Source organism: Lottia gigantea, assembly GCF_000327385.1.
Source record: "Lottia gigantea unplaced genomic scaffold LOTGIsca_4, whole genome shotgun sequence".
Taxonomy (NCBI): domain Eukaryota; kingdom Metazoa; phylum Mollusca; class Gastropoda; family Lottiidae; genus Lottia; species Lottia gigantea.
Genome location: NW_008709379.1, coordinates 2,177,724 through 2,195,158, shown reverse-complemented (window position 1 = coordinate 2,195,158; position 17,435 = coordinate 2,177,724). Strand labels below are relative to the sequence as shown.

At 31.5% G+C, this 17,435-nt stretch overlaps 1 protein-coding gene across 1 annotated transcript; it reads left to right on the top strand.

Moving 5' to 3' along the window:
- The first annotated feature begins 334 nt into the window (after positions 1-334).
- LOTGIDRAFT_209597 (hypothetical protein) lies at positions 335-17,222 on the top strand. Its single transcript, XM_009059697.1, has 14 exons — positions 335-504; positions 1,444-1,539; positions 1,760-1,816; positions 2,006-2,122; positions 3,590-3,662; positions 3,862-3,965; positions 4,370-4,456; positions 7,502-7,636; positions 14,966-15,043; positions 15,277-15,367; positions 15,579-15,704; positions 16,021-16,104; positions 16,421-16,525; positions 16,956-17,222. The coding sequence occupies exons 1-14, from the start codon at positions 436-438 to the stop codon at positions 17,069-17,071; spliced, it is 1,338 nt and encodes a 445-aa protein (XP_009057945.1). The 5' UTR covers positions 335-435; the 3' UTR covers positions 17,072-17,222.
- The last annotated feature ends 213 nt before the right edge of the window (positions 17,223-17,435 follow it).

The following is a 17,435-nucleotide window of genomic DNA, read 5'->3' as shown; positions in this document are numbered from 1 at the left end:
GAACTTAATATGTATCAAAATAGAGCTGTATTTTTCTCTCCTCTTTTCAGATAAGCTATAACTCCATAAATTACCTCTGACAACCTCGAACTATTTCACCTAATTACAAATGTAAACAAGCGCTCCACCGTTTTTGGCGGGAGTTGTTGCGCTTGGTCAATTTATCTTGGTGACCTCCCATGACCTGTCAAAATTAATGCCACTTAAAAGTTATCGGCCTCGTTACCAGCTAATTAACATCTAATTCAATTATAATTGTGTATCTAATTCTTTTAATCAATTAAAAGTTTTAAGTGGCACAAATTCAATCACGCAGAAAAACAACATTGGCGCTGTTTTCAAAATGGACGACTTCGCAAGTTGATTCTTGTCAAAATGAAATTTTTCTCTAAAATACTGACTGCCAGTTGAAAATCGTACTTGAATTTGTTAGACATGAATTTTTCTGAGTTATTTCACCAATCTGGACAACTCTGTCGTTTTTCCCCTGATGGAAAGTACCTGGTAAGTGAAATTCATTGATTGGATTTAGAATTTAAAACTGAAAGTAGGACTGAGTGAGTAAACTGCGACAACTCGTAATGTCTTATCATGGTGCTTAGAATGGTGCTGATACTGATATTTTTCATAACAGCTTTTGACAGTAAATGGTTACGATACACAATGACAGTGATGATTGATGCACATTATGTCAATTTATGAATCAGAAGCAGGACTTGATTGGCCTTTAATTTTTGAAATTGCCTTTTTTTCTCTCCATTCTCAAACTCTACACTCTGAATCATTTCAAATGGAAGTCAACAATTTCATTAAAAATTTGTCCATCAGACATCAATCTAAGTACAATGAAACTGTGTGGGGTGCTTTTAAAAATACCTAATAGTGTAAAGAGGTGTTTATATTACACATTTTATCTGTAATTAGGTAAATAATTATACACCCCACACAATTAGGTGTTGATTATAGTGTAATAAACAATTTAATACCCTCCTTGTTTAGTTCTAAAGAACCTAATGAATTTGATTATTGGTTCTATGATATGTTTCTTCACTTAGTATAACAGTTGTAATGAAATGAAATGAAAGGAGTTTTTAAACAGTTGTAATGAAGTGTTGAAGATAAAAGGAAAATGAAAAAGTCATGGACTTTAAAATTTCATAAAACTAAAATAAACAAAATAATATTCATCTTCTGATCTACTGGTAATTGAAAAAAAACATTGATTTCATACATAGTTGGACATTGGAAGAAAGAAATTTTCTCATCTTGCCTTTATGAAGCTGATATGCATGCCCCTAATTTATTGACACAACTTGTTGTGGAAATTTACAATCAAAGATTGGGCATCAATCTGACATGTTATTACTAGAGCTGACCCATAGCCTATAAAATGATTGTTGTAAAAACAGTTTCCATAAAATGTCATAAAATTCTATTTTGCAGGCATCAGCAGTTGATTACAGACTTGTCATCAGAAATACAGATACATTACAAATAGAAAATGTCTTTTCTTGTGTTGATACCATAAAATATATTGAGGTTAGTTCTGAATCTTTAACCTGTACCATACTAAAAAAAATTTATGCCAATATATTTTTGATTCCTAATAAGATTTTTTTAAAAGATTACTGGTATTTTATATATCACTGAATCTTACATCATAAAATGAAATTAAAATATATTTGTCTTAGTAAAAAATTGTCAAATTAGTTAATCTACCAAGCCATTATACCTTTATATGCTTATATTATATTTTCAGTGGTCATGTGATTCAGGGTTTATTCTCTGTGCCATGTTTAAAAGATCTATAGTACAGGTAAAGAATTAATACCTTTAAGTATTTACATGCAGATATTGTGTCAGCAAAGACATCTTAAGCATTAATATTTATAGTCTGTGTCTAATCTCTTGCTTGATAATTTTGATATCAGATGTATGTGATCTATGTCTTTTATGATCATTCTGGAGTCCATAATTCAATTTGGATAACTCAATCTTCCTTTAGGTATGGTCTATGGAACAACCAGAATGGGTGTGTAAGATAAATGAAGGGCCAGCAGGATTAGTAAATGCTGTTTGGAGTCCTGATGGTAGACATATTCTAACTACATCAGATTTTAATGTAAGTTAAATCTAGAGCGAAATGAAATTTCATAATATCCTACAAAAGACTTTTATATTTTGGACTAAGGACATTGTAAAACTGACACATTTCCAAGCGACTTCTTCACAGACTTAGCCATTTAAACTAACTATTCATTGCCCATTTTGAAAATTTAAAATGTAATGCTTACCAATTGGTTTGATCAACTTACTTGACCTGATACAAAAAATTTGGGTCAGATGATTGCAAAGAATTCCCTTTGAGAAGTTGTCTTTATAGTAATTGAGGCAGAGCATTCTTACCTTATAGAAGTTGTGATACCACTGTTAGATTTGGAAGTTGCCAATGATATGCTGTTGCTGTTAGTTTTTTTAGCTTAACTTTTCAACTTAGTCTAATTTGTGAACCTAACTTTTTTACTGGGAATTTCAAAGTCATAAATATTGTTTGAATGAAATAGAAAGAGATTTGAAAACAGGATGTTAGACTAGATCACTCTATTTATTTAAACTTTCAGTTTACAATTTACAGGAAATGTTTTGACACCTTAATATTAATTTGGTTTAAATGCTCCAAAGTTTAATTCTTTAGTACTAAAACGAACTTTGTTGATCAGTTTCTGTACCAATTGCAAAATTTGTTGAATTTGCAATTAAGAAACTCAATATTCTTTACAAGATACAAAATTCATTCATTCATTCATTTTCATTTATTCACCCATTTGACAAGTTAAAATGCATGTCATGTCCATAGATCAATTTATACTTTATTATTTACATGATAAAATCTGATTTATTGACTTTACTTACAACTGGGTCAACCCTCTTAAAGAAGTTGTATTTAATCCATATCCATTACTATATAAGACACAACCCAAATTTAACTTAAATTTATAATATTCAAAAATAAATTTCTTTTTATTTGATTTCCATCCTGTCTAAATGTCGATGACAACACCTGTATGCAAATTAGCTGACAGCATGGTTACTAAAAATAGACACCATTTAAAGATGATGTAAGGTTCTCAAATGTGAAAGATCAATTGTTAAAAAATGAAAACAAAAATCTAGCCTTTAGTCTATTAGTACATTTCATACTTGCTTTATTATCTAATCAGTGAATTTTTATTTTTTTATCAATTTTAGTTGCTTTGATTGAATGATTTGCATAAAAACTAAACAATAACATTTAGATGACTTGTCAATAATAAGTTAGATTGTTGTCTATAAGGTTTTACATCCCCTAGGGTGAAGAACATGTTTAGTTCCTCTGTCATTTTATGGCTCAGTGAAAAAGATTTTTGTGGTCTAAGTAATGATGTGCAGATGGAACATTGTATTGTATTGCATGCTTTTGTTAGCTCAATTGGGAGGAGGAAAATTTGATTATGAAAGAAATGGATTACTATCATTCTACATAATTAAGCTTTAAATAATTGTTTGCTGAAAATGATTTCTACAAATGTTGTTCTACCCTGTCTTATAGATTAGAATAACAGTATGGTCCTTAGTTACCAAATCTGTCTCTTATATCAGATATCCTAAACAATGTGATAAAGGTAAGTTAACTGTTCGAAAATTACTTGCTTAACCAACAAACCTATATTCCACATGGAAATTAAAAAAAAAAGAACTATCAGTTAAAAATATTAAAGTTGGTAAAACATCTCTCATGATGCTATATTATTGTTTGTTGTCAATTACCCAAATATATATGATAAATAGGCTGGTGTAATTTCATTTATTCATTAAATCAAGGTTTAGTGTTCAGTAATAATGGTAAATTTATGGCACTTGCTGAAAGAAGAGATTGTTCTGATTATATCAGTGTTTTTGCCTGTGATAACTGGTCCTTATTAAAGGTAAGATTGGTAAATTGGATATGAGACTGAAACATCTTATGTCATCAGATATATATAGGTTGGTATAGCAACTCATCTGTTTCAAAATAATATTGCCAGATCATTGTCAATTTATTTCATTGTTTTTATTTTGCATCTCTTCATCTAGTAAATATTTTTTTTCATTACTTATTTGACTCTTTTGAGCTCTAATACAATGGGTTTATTTGAGACTGTTTAATTATACAAGAAGGGTTATGAACTAAGCTGTGTTAGCCTTAGCTTATTTTATAAGTTCTCTGAACTGTAGTTGATGAGCCTTCAGGATATTCGAATCCTTTGAATTTTTATGGCCATCAAAGTTATTTTTTTTTCATGAAATATTTTATATACCAAGTTTAATATATTAATATTGTCTCATCTAGAATTTTGAATGTGAAACAGAAGATCTAGCTGGTATACAGTGGTCACCTAATGATTGGGTCCTAGCTGTTTGGGAGTGTGAATTAAAGGTAAGTCTGTAAGACTGTCTGTCAGTTGAAATTACCTGTATCACCCTAAGAAGTTTGTGTATATTAAGAGCCTGAGGGAAGGTAAACTTTACATCAATATTGAACATGAGCTTGATAAATAAGTTAAAGGATCAGTGAATGATGATCACATTAATTATATCAAATTGACAGAAGTCAGTGGGATTATCTGTTATTTCGAAAGAATGAGTTAATTGTTTGAATATTGAAAGGAAATGACCAATATTATCAGAGACCTAGTGTCCAGTCACCAAGGAGATCAAACAATATGATGTTTCTTAAAACACCCTCACATGGGTATTTAACTCTATCATTGTCTGTTCATTCTCTTTACATTACATAATATACAATGTTATTATGGAAAGAAATTTAATGTACACTTTGATAAGAACAATGGAATTTTCAAAATTGATAAATTGAGAATAGAAAGTGCCTTGAGGTACATTGAATGAACTGTGTAATCAATGTAATGAACTTGAAAGTAAATGTATTGTTCTTTGAATTAGATTACAGCTATAGCCTATGGTAGCTCAGTATCTTTACTACAGGTTTTGCCTGCTAATCTACAGTCTTAATTTATTGAGAAAGTTCAAGATAAAACTCTCATTTCAAAAATTTACAATTTACACAATAAGACACAGTTCCTAAAAATAAATTTGAGATTTTATTTTACTGACTACATTACAAAATTATCAAATAATAATTGCATAATAGAAAGGCAGTTTCAATTTTGAGTTTTTTTTATAAAACTAAATCTGATAAATTGTGAAATTATCAAATATATTTTTATTATTGATTAAGTGGCAAGATATCTAAAGTCAGTGAAAATGATTTTCCTTAATAAAACTATTGATTCACTATCTCCAAGGTAATACAATTATAGGCTAAAATAATGTTCAAGGTGAGAATCTATCAAGCATGAAAACAATATTGTCCATGTAATGGTCAACTGGTCAGACCGTTATTGTTTCTCATATTGGTTGTATTTAAAGTCAACCTGCGGAACCTCCTATCCAGTGTTTCCTTGTCTTTTGTTGTCTTCTTGATAATGGCTTTTTGACTCATTATTTATTGACTTGTGAAAAGTCTGATTCTGAAATATGATCGATGATTTTTCCCAATTTCACAATGTCAGCTTTATGGATGACTTGTCATGATTATATTTTTATATAAATATTTGTAATGTTAGTTATAAAGAAAGTTAGGAGAAAGGGTGGCTTAGCAATTTAAAAGCAACTTGCTAACCTGGGGGTAAATTGAATCCTGGCAGTGGTTGAGATATTACCTGTAGTTTTTTCTACCCCTTATGTTAAAGTTTTCCAGACAATATGATATTGAAGTAATATTGGTAAAATTGTCTTCATTGCACACTGCACCTACTTGGTGTTGCATTTTGTAAGCCTAAATAAGACCTGAAACTTCCTTTAACTTATTATTGAGAATATTAGGTAAAAGTTAATGTGTGTAACAATTATTATACAAAAACATACCTGCAGCCTGGATTGTAGTTGAAGTTAAATTTCTGCTGTAAATGATGAGTTGGTATCATGATTGGATGATGGCAGTGTTAAACAGGACGGATAAATGGTTAACTAAATTTTGATGATTTTATATGCAACTCCCTAATTCAGGCATCTCTATCTGAAATTGATAAGATAAGAAAGTGCTTTAGCTGCATATTATTGTGAATACTACACTATTTAAAGGGATTGTAAAGAGGATTTATAACTTTTTTTATGAGTTTTGGGGACACTGATAATCTTGATATGCACCAATCCAATTTTCCACCAGACTTCTGATGTTCATGCAATCATAAGATTTAAAGGTTTAGCAGAATTTCAAGAGCCACCAAAGTCTTACTGAAAATTGGAATGATGCATATCAATGCTATCAGTGTCCTTGATACATATACAAATTAGAAAACTTCTTTACAATCTTAGCATAATGACAATGACTAAGCATAATATGTTAGATTAGATAATGAAAAAGTTGAAAAGTCTGATTTATTTATTAATAAATTCTCATAATATATCAATAGTTGATGATATTATGATGTTTCATGGCAGGATGTTGGATAAAGTACTGTTTAAATTCCAGGGGTTGATATTTTAAATGTATAAGATCTGTCCTTGGAGACTATATCAATCATGTCATTTGATAATGACCCTGAAAATCACTTCAGTCTTGCTGTGTAATATATTGAACATAATATATCAGTAGGTAATAAGCTTAGTTTTAGTCATGTCTCTTCAACATGTTTTAAACTATAACATACTTTTTTCATGTTCCATTAAGCAGGTAACACCAAAATTGAAAACAAATCATTTTTGGTGCAATTGAAAAAATAAGGTTATGCTATTCTTAATGCAGATAAAAACCCTGATGGAGTTATCTCTGAATATTACTTAATTTGTTCAACATATGGGCTATATAAATTACTATCACTCCCTAAACACAACTCTACTTATCTATTTATTTAGGTCAGGTGTATAAGGTATACTTGAGGGGCTACAGTGTTCTAGATTACACACCCTTCAAGATATACCTGAGAGACCAAACCTGCACGTAGCTGTGATACCTTATATCATATGTATTATTTATCTTAATACCTAAATATATGTAATTAAAATATAAAATGGCCCCTGATAGAATTTCAGGAAATATTTTATTATCATTATCTTGATCAATTGATCATATAGATAAACTTATCATTTTGACCTTCATTTTGTCCACAAATTGTTTTTAATTCTGTCTGATTCTGTCACTTAAATACAAATGACATTTTGTATCAACTATTTAAATTGATTTAGCATACCCAAGAAGTTATAATTTCTGCAACAGAATTAACAGATTAATCGTTCTGCAAATTTTGTCATTTCATCTGGAGTGGTCCAGGGTAGCTTTTTGACTTACATACTTTGACTTATGAATTGTGGATTGGAAGGGTATATTTTCTCCATTGTCATGCTTTTAGATAATGTGCTATTATTAAGAAGTTTTGCACCTGTTATTGCCTTTTATTTTCAGTATAAGATACTGATCTATCATCCAGATGGAAGACTGTTATCAACCTATTCAGCATATGATTGGGCCCTGGGAATCAAAACAGTATCCTGGTCACCAACATCGCAATTTCTGGCTGTTGGAAGTTACGATGAGAAGGTAAGTACAATTTCATGTTTGATATAAAAATTATTAAACTACATCTCATCTTATTAATTCTCCAGATATAAAACATCATCAGGACAGAATGCTGGGTAATGGGAATGAACTTTCTAATATTAGGACTTGAATATATGATCAAAGTATTCAAAAGTAAGTTATCAGCCACAGTATTATTTGTTATATTTCTTTGTGTTTTGACTCTATAAGCTGTTCAGTTTGATAATATCTCTAAATGTCTATTATTATTGATATAGTTTCTATGGAAACCATAAATTTACGCACTGATTTTTTTGTCAATCCAACTTTTCTAATCTAGAATACTGAAAATTCACTTGACATATTCGGTCACAAAGTTGTATTTAGTGTTCTGAAAGGATGGGCACATTTTGATTTGCCCATAATGTTGATTACAGAATTTATAATCATGGGCATTAAACTTGATAAGTTCTGGCTTATAGACTCAATCTTAACACTACATGCTTTTAGCATCGAATTTAATTTTATTAAACATTTTATTTGAAAATATAACTTTAAGGTACATTTAGCAAGAAGTTTGAAATTATAGTGATTATATTGTAAGTGATTGTTAATTGATCTTTTCTTCATTTATAAAGAATATCTAGACACACAAAAGAAAACAGTTTGTAAGATGTAAAAATTGGCAATTTGTGTTATGGATCAAAAGTGTTTATTCTATCTTATTAGGGTTCTAAAAAAATCATGCCCTCAAAAAGTATGTATTTAGTTCAACACCAATAGTACTGATCAATGCAAAACTTTACTTTTCAAAAGTTAAATGAATTAAAAATAATTTATAGTAATAATGAAGTTGAATGAAGTAAGTTAGATATCCATTAATCAAGTTAACTTCACTGATATACTAAATCAGGGAGTACGTTATTACAGAACCTCACATATATAGGGGCCATTAATATGAGGAACAACAAGTATAAACTTGATCCTCCAAAACATGTTTAATCTATCTAGAAAATCATACATGCACACACTTAAAACATGCAAGCACACAAAACTATAATCTTAGCATTGTTAATTAGCTTAAACTTATAGTCCTATGTTTAAATCTTAAATCCAATAGTTTCAATAGATAACATGTTCTGAACTTATTTTCAAGTAACTCCATTCTTGTCATACAACAGAGTAAACAATAGAGGTCACTGTAGTCCTTTATTACTTAAAACAAACATCAACTCCGAATCTCAAACTTTACTGAAAATCAGAATTAATATTGAAGTTAAAATGGTCTTACCTGATAGTAATATAGATGTAGTAAGTCTAAAATGAAACGTTAACTTCAAGTTATATTATACTTTCCACTTGATGAGTTACTTATCCATGCATATGTTACTTGAAATTTAGCTTCATTCCCTTACAATTTTATCTTTCGGTTCATACAATAGGGGTTTTATGTTAAATAACGGTATAACTACAGGGGAGCCAGGTGTTATAGGTGTTACAGTTAGTATAAAGATAACAGTAACAAGTATATAAGAAATTAACCCTTGTAACACAGCCGATATTACACCCCTCATATACTTTAGATACAGGGAAATATTTTACCCTTTAGCCACCCATTATATGGACTATCGAAAGTCTTTACTATTCAATTCTTTTCAATCAGTTCAAACTTTTCAATTGAACATTTGAATTCGAAATTCAAATCATACACATAATGTTACTGATTTCCTTTCAGATGTTTGAACTTTAGTATACATTAAATTTATGTTCATACATTTTGTTCTCAAAAGCAATTGTTATAAAGTTTCCATCAAATTTCATATGACAGAGCTCTCCAATTTCAACAGAAGTAGAACATAATGGACAGGAGTGTATCTACAAAATGCCTGAGGAGGAAACCAAAAATAGTAGGTGCTTTCCGAGGTGAGGGTCAGGGTCCCCAGAACCCAATGGATTTCAGATGGCCTGAGATAAATTTTGACCTATTAGAGGGCTTAATTTTCATTTCAAAATATGACCTATCACAGGCTTGAGGAGGAGGCCATGGTCATGATACACTACATCTACTGCTGAACCAAGTGCTGAACCAAGAGAGTAAAATCCCTAGGTCTACTAAGGGTCGGCCCGGGGACAGTTGTTCACTCGTCGAAAACTCTGAGTGTCGACTCCGGACTTCACTAGGGTTGAACTCCAATTTGATCCCTGTTGAGCGGTTTATGCTGACAGATGGCTACAACCAATTGAAACAAGTGTGAACCAAGAGACACTACATCTATTGGTGAAACAAGTGTGAACACAGGGATTGCTGGGTATACATGATATTTTATGAGCTTTATTTTGAACTCTTTCAACAGACGTTGGTAATCATACTGGAGTCAATTTAGATCGAAAAATTTATCACACGAAATTCTGTTTTGGCTTATCAAGTTATTAAGGCTATTTCTAGCTTAGACAGAAAATTCTCATGAAAAATATACAATTTGATTTGAAATAGAAATATTGGATTGCAAAAGGGGTTATTTTGACTCATATACTGCTATTCGATACCTCTTAAACTAAGCCCTGGGAGCCGCGGTGGCTCAGTGAGTTAGATGCTTGCTCGCTAACCTGAAGGTCCCGGGTTCAATCCCGGCATAGGTTGAGATAATGCCTTCGGATTTTTCAACCCGGTTTCCCCCTGTCAGTGATACAGGTAAGAGGGGCTGACATGGAAAAACGTCTAGTCGTTCGGATGGGACAATAAAGTGAGACCCCGTGTGCTACAGGCTGTGCACGTTTAAGATCCCACGACAGTTGGAAAGTCCTGGCAAAATTTCCCTCTTTGCACCCTGCATGGCGTTGCCCGTCTTCATTAGCCCACATGGTGCAGAAAAGTAGGACATAAAACTCCATTCATTTCATTTCATTTAAACTAAGCCCTGATTGTGATGTTGGTCCCACCAGGTACATAATTTTCCCTGTAAAAGATAACAATGTTGACAATATATATGTTATCTTTTCTTCTAGAGAATTGAAGTTCAACAATGTCTGATAATAGTTTCAAGTTTGATAAAAGAGATGTTGTCTCCTTTAGTCCTTTTGTAGGACAGACTGTTGAACATTGGGATTGAGCATTTGATGTCAATTACTTGGTTATGACAAAGATGATGCTTGTGGGATCTAATCTGGGATAGCATTTACAGTTCTGCTGATCTTGAATAGTCTACCCAGCTGTATCAGAGACTGTATTTGTGGACAGGATATCCTTTGGTAAAGCATTTGAGATTCTGTCGGTCGATTGGTAGTTTTATAATACAAAATCAAAGGCTATCCTGTCCATAAGTACCTTTGAGCTGTATAGATAATGTACAGATAATCCAGCAAGCTCAAGGCCAAGAGGAATACTTCCTTAAATCCTTGCAATTAGGTTTAAATAGTTTCAAAAACCCTGTTGTTGAATGCTCTGATTAATATTCTGTGAATATCTATTGTTATATTGCAATTAAGCTGTATAAGTAACTGAGTATGTAGGGTTTACATGATTATTTATTGGTATATAATTGGCTACAAATCACACAAAATTATTAAGTGTTGAAATGTAGGGCATATTTGATAAGTATTTCTTAGAAAATTCCGGGAAGTAATAAATATGTTATAAACTTGTCAATAGAGACAATTGAAGACTAAATATTAGTGCTTTATACTATAGATAGTAGTTTTATTAAGTCAACTGATAACAATATATATCAGCTAGTAGATGCTTTTGTATACTCAAAATCTTTTATTATTAATATATAGAATAACATCTAATAATGTGTTGATCAATTTAAGAATTTAAGAAATATAGCGGATATAAACACGCATGAATGTTCATATTATAAAGAATTTGTATGAGTATAACACTAGAATGGATCCTGGTCAATTTTATGCATTTGTTTATGTTGAATAAGGGTCATTCTGCATGTAGATCAATATAGTCCTCCCTAACTTTGTAGTTTATGTTGTGACCTTTGGTTGATATAGTGTCTCTTGGTTCAGCATTGGATGCAGTGTTTCTTGGTTCAGCAATAGATGAAGTGTCTCTTGGTTCATACTTGGTTCAGTAGTAGATTTAGTGTCTGTTGGTTCATACTTGGTTCAGTAGTAGATGTAGTGTCTCTTGGTTCATACTTGGTTCAGTAGTAGATTTAGTGTCTCTTGGTTCATACTTGGTTCAGTAGTAGATGTAGTGTCTCTTGGTTCATACTTGGTTCAGTAGTAGATGTAGTGTCTCTTGGTTCATACTTGCTTCAGATGTAGATGTAGTGTTATTTGGTTAAGTGTAAGATTCCTTTTACAGAATGACATAAAGTTATTGCCTATTGCTTTTCACTTTCTTTACAACAAGGTTACATAGATGAAAGATCTAGATTTTATTTATCAAGCAGAACATATATTGGGTTTGCAAGAGCTTTAATTAAAGTTTGACCCTTTCATATTTTGTATGAAGAGATAGAGAAATTTAGACTAGTTATTTAGCCAAATTGTTGAAGCCTGCATTTTTTCTTATTGCGCAATACACCATGCTTTTTGGCTTTGTACTGGTATGAAAGAGTAATTTCATTTAGAATCTTGTTCTATCAAGTTCCAACATGATCAGAAATTAGAATTCAAAAGCTAGATTTCCTCATTGTGTAATTATTACCTATAATCTTCTTCAATATATTGGGTCATTTGAAATATAAAGAAATTTGGCGACAAGTCTATACTTCAACCAATAGGTATTCAAAACATGTAATCCCTGCATTCTGTCACTCTTCACACGTGGGTTACATCAACATTTCAACAACTATTGTTATTTAAAACAGTCCATTATCAGTTTTTATAGACATATATGATTTTCTTTCAAAATATACCGTTATATTTACGTCTCATTTTTTATGGTGATAACATTATATCTAGGTCTTTTATTCTGAGTTTGAAAACAATGTAATAAACCTTTATGATTCACTCAGGTGTTATGAGCTGAGAAACATTATCACGTGAATCTCTATTAAATAACGGTACTTTAAGATTTTTAAGATTTTTTTTCAGGGGGTCTTATGACAAAAGATAGTTAAAGGATGATTGTCTAAAAGAGTGTTTCTCATCAATTCTTAAAACTATTGTTGGTTTCTGTAACACAATCAGTTGGTTCTATGCATGACATTATTTACCTGGTTAAGTAGAACATATAGTGGTAGTGGGTATAAACCTGGTAAAGATCAGTATCAAGAGGCTTAACCAAGGACCAGTAGGTAGAAAATATTCTAAGTGAATCTAAGTTATTAACCTTCTAAAATTTAGTTGTTGATTTTGTTTCTTTACACAAAGTACAAGTACTAAGAATTTTAAACTCTAAATTACTGGACAAATGAATTCCATTTTCAATCAGACATCTGTGGTTCCTGCAATTCCAATAATACTAAGTGTTCATGACGTCACAAATCACAAAGGGGCTTGTGTGATAAAGGATATTTTACGATTAGTGATTTCATAAAAGGCTAAGTTTTAGTTGAATTGCAGGAACAACAGACGTCTGATTGAATATTGGAATGGTGCAAATTGATGCTATCAAATTGATTTGTAGATAAACTATCCCTTGAAGGCCAGATTAGTTGGAGTCTAAACACTGTCTAAAGATATGAGCAGTATTTTAATACCGGTAATTAGAGATACTGTATTTCTGCCATATTCTTCAAAAACCTGATGGAACCTAACTTGATCTGGTATAAGTTTAATCATCCTTTGAACATATGTGGGTCAATGAGATCAGCATACTTTAATATTTATAGTGGTATATTTCTAATGAAATGAGAACTTAATAGGTAATATGATAGATAGGGTAGATAAAAAGCGTGAAGAAAATACTTGAAGTTTTAAGAAAAATAGCCAGATTTTGCTGATGATAGTTTAAATGGTTTCTATCAGCTGTTTTTGTGTCTGGAACTTTTGAATATGATAACAAATATATGTTAAAGATTTGTCAAATATCATCACAACTCACTATCATAAGTGCTCATAAGAGAAATAAGAGTTAGAAACTTGGTATCCTGCATTCAATTCAGGCATACGCCAAGATGATTTATGAAATGGGTTTTGCTGCCAGTTAGGCATGTAAACTGTGCATATTAAAGATCATTCATCAGTTGGAGTTCAAGTAAGTACACAAATCCCACTAATTAGGTTGAGAAGGTCAGATAAAAAAAATGTTCAGTATTTAAAAATGCACTGGAGTAAAAATAAATCTTTTTATAAATTTGAACCCCTAATCTGAACTCTAATTAAAATTTGAAAATATTAATTTAAACTGCTCAGTTGTAATCTGTAAGGGCCATTAATTCTCTTGACACTTCAACCCTTAATCAACAAACATCCCATTTATTTCACGACTCTGTACACTCACACCTGACCCCTCAATATAATTCATTCTATACACTGACCCCTCCAATATACCTCATTCATTACGCTGACCCCTCCAATATACCTCATTCGTTACCCTGACCCCAGAAAACATACACCTATTCTTCTCCCAACCCCTTTATTATACTCTATCAATAATCTGACCCTAAACATGACCTTAAAATTTAATGGCCAACTCTTAAATAATCCAGTCAAGTGATTTGATCAGACTCAAGACATTTGAATAACCTTTTAACGCCCAATCCCTTCTTAGCAGTTTCATATACGGGTACAACAATACTGTTTCTATGACAACCTAGTATGAAATATAGAACGTCCTTTTGATATATTCAAAACTTCACTTAATGACTTTTTGATGAATTTTTATTTTCAAAAGGGATCAAAGAGAAAAAGTAGTTCCCTGAGATTTTTGAAAGAATTTATAACTTGACAAAACATGAAGCTGTTAATTTGGGGGAATTTCAATAAATATATATAATGTATATAAGAATTATATATGATCAATGCATTTTATTATGATAAATGATATTTGTAAGTAGTTTATTTCCTCAAAAGATAAATATTATCTGTGTTTTATTTATCAAGTTGCTTTGTGTAAACCATATTTGAAATATGATATATTAGAAATAACTGCCTTCAGTCTTCCCTACTTAAAGTGTTTCAAACCTTAATGACAATGACAAAACGGGGGCCAACATCAATCAAAATGTTTATAGATCATGACAAATATGGTGAAAGTTTATTTCTGATATAGAGATGTGAACTTTTGTTTTTAAATATCTAGAATAATAAAAACTAAATCAGAGAGACAAATCACTATCATAAGTTGAGTTTGATAAAGAGTAAACTGTGATATTGGTGCTTGAATCAAGTCCAAAGGTTAACCCCGAATATCAATAGAGTTATCTCCCATGTTTATGTCTATTGCAGGTACGAATATTAAATAATAGAACATGGCAGAAATTGATAGAATTTTCACATCCTGAGACTATTGATACAGAAAATGTGGTAAGTTTTGTAAAATATGCAGTTCAAATGTTATCTTTGAAAGGGATTGAGGTTTTTAAGTTTTGGGTAGACTTCAGGTTTCCAGTTGTATCATTCTGATATTACAACACTTGTTGGATTTTTAAACACATTTCTTCAGACAATTTACAATGTTATTTTGCTAACATACACGACAGATTTAAGAGACTTAAGCAGACTGATTGAAGTGTTGATGTTTGTTTGTTTGTTTGTAGGCAGTGTATAAAGAGATTGAAACCAGAACTCCTACAGCACCAGTAGATCTAGATCCTCCTACAGCATCACTCTTTAATTCACAGAGTAAATGTAAGTACATAGATCAAATTAAGTCAACTTTTCATGGTTAAAAGGCCATTTTTATTTTAGAACACAACGGCCTGTATTAAAAAACATGGATCAAATCTTTTTCAATAATTTGTCAAAATATCAAATGAAGCAATTGGTTGATGTATGGGCATATTATATGTTTGTTTATTATAGATTAATAATATGTATGTTGATATTTGTTTTATTTCAGATGAATGTCAGCCATTACCAGTTGAAGTTCCAACAGTCAAACCTAATGTAAATAAAGCTCACCCTAAAATAGGTGTCAGCACTGCTTACTTTAGTCCGGATACCAAATATATGCTCACTAGAAATGGTAAGTTTGACAAAAGACTCAAGTTGTAGAGGCTGAAATAGAAGAGATAGCTACTCGCTAATTAGACTGTGCACTTAAAGATAGCTTGATGCTAATGCCACCAGCATATCCAAGTAAAGTAGATTGGTGCAATGGATAAAAAGTTTGACTTTATCTGACATAATATGTTAAATTATAGATCTAAACATTCATATTATTCACAAACACCCTTTCCAGCATCAGTTGTAAAATGAAGATTTGTTAAAGTACTGCATTGTAAGAAGAGTGTGTAGAATAATCATAATTATACAGTATTGATTGTAATCTGTGTTTGTAGATAATATGCCATGTGTGCTGTGGATCTGGGAGATTAAAAGATTAGCATTATGTTCAGTTTTAATACAGGCTGCCCCTATTAAATGTAAGTTATCGTTCATTTTACTCACAAACCAGATGATGCATGATAACTGTTGCAGAATTCCTATTTTTCTTAGTAAAGCTACAGTGTTCTTACTAGTAAAATGCTTAACTCAACACCACATTCAATCTAGCCCATTAGCCCAATATGAAGCAGAAAAGTAAAACTTAAAACACCATTTCATTTCATTCTGTGGAACAATGATTTTGGCAATACGAGCTGATGATCTATTTCCTGTTATATTTATGCCAAAACAGGCAATAGGTGTGACGATTTTGTAGCAAATTACCAGTATGATATGTTCTTGTTGATATTTCAGGTGTAAAATGGGATCCAGTGAAACCACGTTTAGCTTTATGTACAGGTAATAATAAGTTATATATGTGGTCACCAGAAGGTTGTTTATCTGTCGATGTTCCTGCAGGTTGGTACAGATTATTTTTTTAGTTCTGATGCCTGTCTCTTTCTAAAGGAAGAGCCATGGTGGCTCTTCGACCTAGATGCTTTCTCTCTATCCTGAACATCCAGAGTTTTAATCCAGACATGGTTCAAGATAATCCCTTTGGACTTTTCTACCCCGGTTTCCCCTGTCAGGTCGAAGGAGCTAACAGGTGTCCAGATGGGACTATAAACCAAGGCCCTGTGTGGTACATGCTTAATACATTAAAAGATCTCTCAACAGATTGATAGAAATGAGTAAGCAGTCCTGTCAAAATTTAAACCGTTGCACGTTTTCCCAAATTAGTGCAGAAAAAATGGAGAATATTTCAATCTCGACAACTAAATGTCAAAAATCATGGAGGAGATTTTAAATTAGTTTCTATTGTTTCTAATCCCAAAATTTGTCATTTCAGGTCGCTTTGCTGTTCATTCTTTATCATGGCATCCCACTGGAGATTCCTTACTATTATTAGATAAAGATATGATGTGTGTATTAATTAACGCTGACAATCGTAGTCGAGAATCCTGATTGATGTATGGATAAAAACTGAACAATGATTATTATTATTATTATGGACAGACTACTGCAAATTCTGTTAAGATAGTTATTGATATATTGCTATTACCGTCCTTTATCAAATCATTATATATTTATAATAAAATTTTGATAAACATAAATTACATGTGATTTTGGTCAATTGTCGTCTTTTTACTAACTTTAAACTTTTACTAACATTTGCCCCCCCCCTAGAAAATGTTTTGCACCCCCAACTGTACCCTCATTTCTTTGCTAACAAATTCCTTGTACATTTTTACTCCAAAAAGCACCAAATCAATTCCATTATCTTGGAGAGAACCTTCTCAGCATCATGGGAGGCTTGCACAATTTAAAT

Bases quoted from the DNA above. Each gene is read 5' to 3' on its own strand.
- LOTGIDRAFT_209597 (XM_009059697.1), top strand. From the start codon at position 436: ATGAATTTTTCTGAGTTATTTCACCAATCTGGACAACTCTGTCGTTTT. The intron at 3,966-4,369 runs GTAAGATTGGTA...TGTCTCATCTAG, and splicing joins ATAACTGGTCCTTATTAAAG to AATTTTGAATGTGAAACAGA. The intron at 16,105-16,420 runs GTAAGTTATCGT...TTGATATTTCAG, and splicing joins ACAGGCTGCCCCTATTAAAT to GTGTAAAATGGGATCCAGTG.